Here is a 6,311-nt window from a genome sequence, read left to right as displayed (position 1 = left end):
GGATCTATAAAGAGCCCTCCTCATTAGCATATGTCAAGAGGCCATTTGCATATCGTGGGGGGGAAAGGTTTAAAGTGGAGCGGCGTTCGGTGGCGAGGACGCAGTGCGCGCCGAGGAGCGGAGAGGAGCGGACCAGAGGGGTCGAGCTGCGGATGGAAACAGCAACCCAAAAGCTCGCAGTCGTTGACCGAGCAAAAAAACCGAAAAGAGCGTGAACTTTTTTTTTTTTTATTTTTTTTTTCGTTGCTCACCGATTCGTAACGACGAAGAGCGCGGGCCGGTTTCTCTGGTGATGGGTGCAGTGGGCGAGGTGGGCAGCTTCTCGCACGGCCTGGAGAGCTTCGGACACGGATCCCATTTTGTCCTGACGCCCGCGGGGGACGCTCCCGCCCTGATGAACGAGCACCTGGTCTCCGCCGAGAGGCTGTCACGGAGCACTTCCGCCGACCTGACGCATCTGAAGGGGATCCTGCGGCGGAGGCAGCTCTACTGCAGGACCGGCTTCCACCTCGAGATCCTGCCGGACGGCACCGTGCAGGGCACGCGCAAGGACCACAGCAGGTTTGGTAAGATCGACATCACTCTTAACGCGGCCATGAATTATACGCATTCAACTTATAAGTGCATTTCGCAGCGATACTTTTCCCACACTTATTTACTTTTTATTATTATCGCAGGTATTCTGGAATTTATCAGCCTCGCGGTGGGCATGGTGAGCATCCGTGGCGTGGACAGCGGACTCTACCTGGGAATGAACAGCAAAGGCGAACTGTACGGCTCGGTAAGTTATCCCGGCTTGTGCGGGACGCGGCGAAGACCTGGAATTGCGTGTTGGCAAAAATGGCCAACAGGGGGCGCCCACTCGGGCCCTTCAGTTTGCAGAAAGATTGCTCCCATGTCTAAGCATGTCCCCCTCTCTCTTTCTTTTTTAAATTTTCGTTGCAGGAGAAACTCAGTGCCGAATGTGTCTTCAGGGAGCAGTTTGAGGAGAACTGGTACAACACCTACTCATCCAACATCTACAAGCATGGGGAGAAGGGCTCCTATTACTTTGTGGCTCTGAACAAGGACGGCACGTCGAGGGACGGCGCGCGGTCTCGACGACACCAGCGCTTCACCCACTTCCTGCCGCGGCCAGTGGACCCCGAAAGGGTCCCAGAACTCTACAAGGTGGTCCTTGGCCAGAGCTGAGGAGGAGCGCAAGCTGTCAGCTGTGGAGACAAAACTCACGAATGAAGTGTTTGCATGTCCTCAGCCCCCCGGTTTTCCACAGAAACCGCGGCGACCCCCAGCAGGTGGGGCGGCTCAGGAGGGGAGGGGGTACAGGGAATGGACCCCAGAAAATCCACCACCTTCAGATGAGGCTGGAGGTTCGAAACAAGCACTGGAGTTAAAGGAGTACTTTTCCTTTCGTTGTTTTTTCATTTTTCTTCAGAACAATCATCACTTATTTAACGCTGAGGGACAGAGCCATACTCTACAGAGCAAGTGGATATATTGATGATATGGGTGGAGATCCTTCCAATGGTTCCTCAATGACCATGAGTGCAAGTCTGACTGGCCTGCTAGTGAAGACCGGGATGACTAGGGACCAGAAGGAATTTTCTGTGGATTTTGCTTGGCACCTGAGTATGACAGACTTTTGAAGGAATCCCTGTTTTTGTACTTTACCAATTTCACACTGTACCTGACACTGGCATAGACAAGACAGAGACTTTTTATCCCCTCTCAAAATGTTTTTTTTTTTATTTATACATTTTGGACATATATTTATTTTATATATTTTATTTATTTTCAAAATATATTTTTACAGGTATATATAAGACACAAAAGGAAGCCATGAGAGATTTATTTTGTATAGATAGCTGGTGTCCTTTAAGAAATGACGGAAGAAAGTATTTTCCTATGAGTTTTAGGTATTCACATTTGGGTTTGCTCATACTGTTATTAGCTTGTCTTCAGACTTATCTGGTCATTGATGTTTCCTGTTATGTCACCAGGCGAGAGCCGAACTGCCACAGAAGCAACCTGAGATTTACTGGGGAATTAAAAAAGCTTCAAAATGAATATTTGTTGGTGTGTGTGCTTTTTAATTGTTTTTACCCTAATCATGAAAAGCCTTGAATTTTTGTATACATCATGCTACCATGAGTAAGATCTATTAGTCTTAAAAAACTAATAATACAACGTAGATTAACATGTTTGAGGTGCTACAAATGGCACTAACATTTTTCTTATAAAAAGGGCCGAATGCATCCGTTTGGAAAGAAAAAGTAGAACACATGCACCATACACTGCCAGCGTGCTCTGTGCTGAGACCTCAACAAAGTACATTGTCTCATAAAATGCAATAATAATTGGCTCATTGTCTTTTTAAGGCAGGTGTCTCATTTCAAAATTTGACTAGCATGACTGCAATAAAAGTAACTTTAACCAGAACCGGCACGGTGCCATTGTGTGCGTTGCTCTGGCGCTGGGTTTGGTTCCCTTTGATAATGGGTCTTGGTGAAAAGGGCTCTCTCGCTTACATACCGGTACAAACAACATGACCTCAAAGCTATTCTCCCCAGCCCTCTCTTCTGCGCAACCTTCTCGTGTGACACCTTGGACCAAAGTTCCAGCCCCGCGGTGAACCACAAAGTGGCCCTTTCTTCGGTTTAAGTGTGCTGCGACTCGGGCGGCATTCCGGGCAGGTGGAAGCTGGATCATGAAGGACGAGAGAGGGAGAAAAAAAACATTAAGTCATCGGTGTGAGACGGTGTCATGAGTGTATTTGACAGACGTTGCAATTAGAGGCCGACTGGCAACAGGTCCTGGTCTGTTTCCTTCCTTTCTCTCTCCCTTCTTCTCTCTCACCGTCGCAAAAAACACACACTCTCTCGCTCCCTCTTTCTCTCTCCCTCTCTTTCTTTTTTTACGGTTCCGTGGTTCCTTTGTGATTCATTCTCTTTTATGACACTTTAGAGGAGCTGGCTCTCCGTCAATCTGGCATCCAGCGCTGGGGGTGTTGGGGCTGCGTGCTGCATTGATACATTTAGACCTTGCCAGTGCAAGAGAGGTTCACAGGAACATTTTCCAAAATAATCCCGGGGGCTCGCCGGTATGGGCTTTTGTGGTTGCATGGTGTTGGGGTTCGTGGTGCCTGAGTACCAGCATGCATAAGGTGTATGCGTATCATCCGTGTAACAAAGCCCTGAATTGCAAATCCGCAACACACACGCTCAGAACTTCTGAACAAGAAAGGTTACATAAAAAAAACAACATTTTTTTTTTGCATGAATGGGGCTGCTGTGAATAGTTCAGAGTGGTCTTAAGAGTTGCTTGTGTGTGTGTGTGCGCATACATTGGATATTGTTGTGTGTTTAAGTACTCGCGCGTGTGATCTTTGAAACTGTGTGATGATGAGCCAGGGGTTGTCCTGACTGGGAGCCTGTCTGCCTACTTTGTATATGTGTGCATACGTGTGTGTGTATTGGGGATTTCCCAGCCCTGGAAAAAAAAAAAAAAAAACACCCTCACACCTCTGAAGCTAACCACAGGATGTGGTGAACCAGAAGAGAAGCGCATACAGCGTGTCAGGATTGACTGTCCTGTCTGCATGTCTTCGCTCCGCTCCGCGGCCTCGTTCATACCCCAGTGCACCGGCGACAAGGGCCTTATTCAGGCTTCTGCTCACGTTACCCTCAGAGGGAGTGAGAGTTGCCAACGAGTCATGCAGCGAGTCAAGCGGGGTCTCTTGCACACTGCGTTTGTGTGCGAGATGCATGCGAAGGGTTGCGTAAGAACGCGGGGATGTTTCAGGCTGTACTCACACGTGTGGTGTTTGTAGGCAGGTGTTGAAGCCAGTGATCTTTCCCCTGCACAGGTGTTCCAGGTTCATATCCATCTCTTTTTCTCTCTCTCTCTCTCTCTCTCTCTCTCACACACACACACACACATGAAACACTCTCTGATCTTCACTCTGTTTGTCCGTGAAGATGATATGGTTGAGTGGGAGGGAAGGTTTACTCAAGGTGAGTTACGGGGTAGCCACTGAACTATCCGACCTGTCGGCAAAAGTCATTCAACTCTGCCCTGTCTGGAACCCGGAGCAATTTCAGTAAAACTGGAACAGAATATTACTGTGTATGCTTTCCACTTATCATTACAAACACTTGAAATGTCCAGCGCTGGCAATTAAAAATAGCTCTGTTCTCTGATAATGTGTTCTTCTTTTTTTCTGTGTAAATGATTGTGCACGCTGAATGACGTCATACGAAATTAATCAGAATTCAGGCACTGAGACAGGGACTAAAACCTGAATAAGATAATAATGCTCTGCCAATGCTCTGAAGTTAATCTATATTCAGCTGTCACTTCAAAATGCCCAACCGATTTAGATACATATGCCTTGGATACCCCCCCAAAAAGCTGAAGTCCCCTAGGAAGTGCAAAAGACCGGCCAAAAGTTTTATCACTCGCCTGAAGGACAAGTGTTGAGAGGAGAATGACAAGCTCATTACCAGAACATACAGATGCAATATCAAGTGTTTACATAATCACAGTCTGTGCCTCTCGTATCTCTGCAAGTGTCATCTGGTGAACCACAAATTGCACAGCGGCGAGGGTAGAAAAAACTGCTGGGACTTCTGCAGTGCCATGACAACGACAAAAAATGTTTTTATTTGGGGGAAAAACTGTCTAAAAGAAAGTGCAGACACAGAAAAACTCTCTCGCTAGCCCTTGCACGCACACACACACACACACACACACACACACACACACACATAGAAATAGAAATACTTTCTAAAAGCAGGAGAACTGATCTGGAATCAGTCTTCACCCATTCACCTCCAGTTCTCATTTATCGTGATCATCAAATTGCACTGATCTTAAGAGAGCAGCCCTGCCCTGAGAACCACTGTGAATGAGAGCCATTGAGTACAAAAGTCTTTAACAATGCATAGAGGAAATTCACTTTGAAAATAGAGGAATAGAGGAAACAGAGGAAATTTGCTCTTAAATCGGAGAGAATAATCGCTTACCTATTCCCCTTTTGTGTGTGGCAGGGCACAGAGCGGTCAGCGAGTTCTCTTGTGCCACGCCTGGCCAGATCCAGCGCTTTCAGAAATCCCCATTCGACACACCTGAACACTTGTTTCAAGCCATGAAAGAACACACAGCTAATCAAAGACATGGGGTCAAAACCAGAAGAAAGGGAAAGTGGCTGGGTGAGGAAATTGGACATTCGATAGTCCACTTCCATTGGCTTTTAATAGGAAAAGACTTAAATCACGAAATCCAACTCTGTCTATGTTCCTTCTGCAATAGTTAAAGATGTATTTCTTTTTTTTGGTAACTTGTTCGTTTCTAAATATCTGCGACAAACATTACATTTCAATGCACCAACTCAGATCCCATTATCTGATTAATGTGATTCACACTGTGATTAATTTGCCTTTTTTTATGCTGCAGAAGGAGAGATTTGCCATGATTGCGATCGCTTCCCCTGGAGGACTGCCACCACTCAGCAGAACATGCTGTGTCAATGCTATGGATTTGGCCTTCTAAATTCTTAATAGCAGAGGAAGCATCAATTACCTTGACAGCTCAGGGAAAGAATGGGCAGGAAGTGACAGAGAGAGGTGAAGCAGCACAGCATGGGCTGTTATCTTTCTCTGTCTGTCTCTCTTCACTCACTACCCAGCAGCCCCATCTCGCACCTCTCGCAATTAATTGGCTATTGCTGATCAAAAACACCTTGGTGCTATTGCAGACTTAAAAGCATTCTGAAATATTAAATAGCAACCTCCCCACACCTTCCCCCGGCTCCCTACTCTACCTTCTGTTGGGAGCGTTGGGGAATTTTCCAGGAGAAGAGAAGAACCCCCTCTGATTAGGAGGCTGGCGTGGAAGTAATTACAGCAAGTGGAGGCAAATTGAAGCGTATTGAACTCATCTCTCACACCGCACTGCCATCGACTCAGCACTCGGCTTGCATTATTGATTCCATTGAAGACTGTCCCGGGATGGAGGGAGACTCCACTGCAGTGCTGACTTTACACATGAATGTGTAAAAGGTTCAAGGAATACAGTTGTGTGTCCAGCATCAAGTCTAGTAGATCTAAAGATGTGTGTGTGAGTGTGTACACATGTGCACACATGCAAAGGTAATGAGAGGGGAATGAGAATTCTTTGCATGAGTGTGCACTTCAGTGTGTGTGTGTGTATGTGTGTGTACTAACACCTACTGTTGTGTGTATCCTTCAGGTGACCGATAGCACTCCACGCTCTTCACAAACCCATTTGGAAGTGCCCACCCCACCCCCACC

General features: G+C 46.7%; 1 protein-coding gene across 2 annotated transcripts in view; it reads left to right on the top strand.

Annotated features, from left to right (window-relative positions):
- Positions 1 to 2,067, top strand: part of fgf20a (fibroblast growth factor 20a) — a 2,426-nt gene extending 359 nt beyond the window's left edge. Inside the window, exons 2-4 of one of the 2 annotated variants that reach the window (XM_028975927.1) lie at positions 270 to 566; positions 678 to 781; positions 946 to 2,067. In XM_028975927.1, the coding sequence (XP_028831760.1) occupies positions 270 to 566; positions 678 to 781; positions 946 to 1,191 (647 nt within the window). In that variant the 3' untranslated portion in view covers positions 1,192 to 2,067. Of the gene's footprint in view, positions 567 to 677; positions 782 to 945 lie in introns of both variants that reach the window. The other variant, XM_028975928.1, reaches the window with a different exon arrangement.
- The last annotated feature ends 4,244 nt before the right edge of the window (positions 2,068 to 6,311 follow it).

The sequence above is a fragment of the Denticeps clupeoides genome, chromosome 4, assembly GCF_900700375.1.
Source record: "Denticeps clupeoides chromosome 4, fDenClu1.1, whole genome shotgun sequence".
NCBI classification, from domain to species: domain Eukaryota; kingdom Metazoa; phylum Chordata; class Actinopteri; order Clupeiformes; family Denticipitidae; genus Denticeps; species Denticeps clupeoides.
Note: the sequence above shows the minus strand (reverse complement) of the source record. Positions and strands in the feature narration are given on the sequence as shown.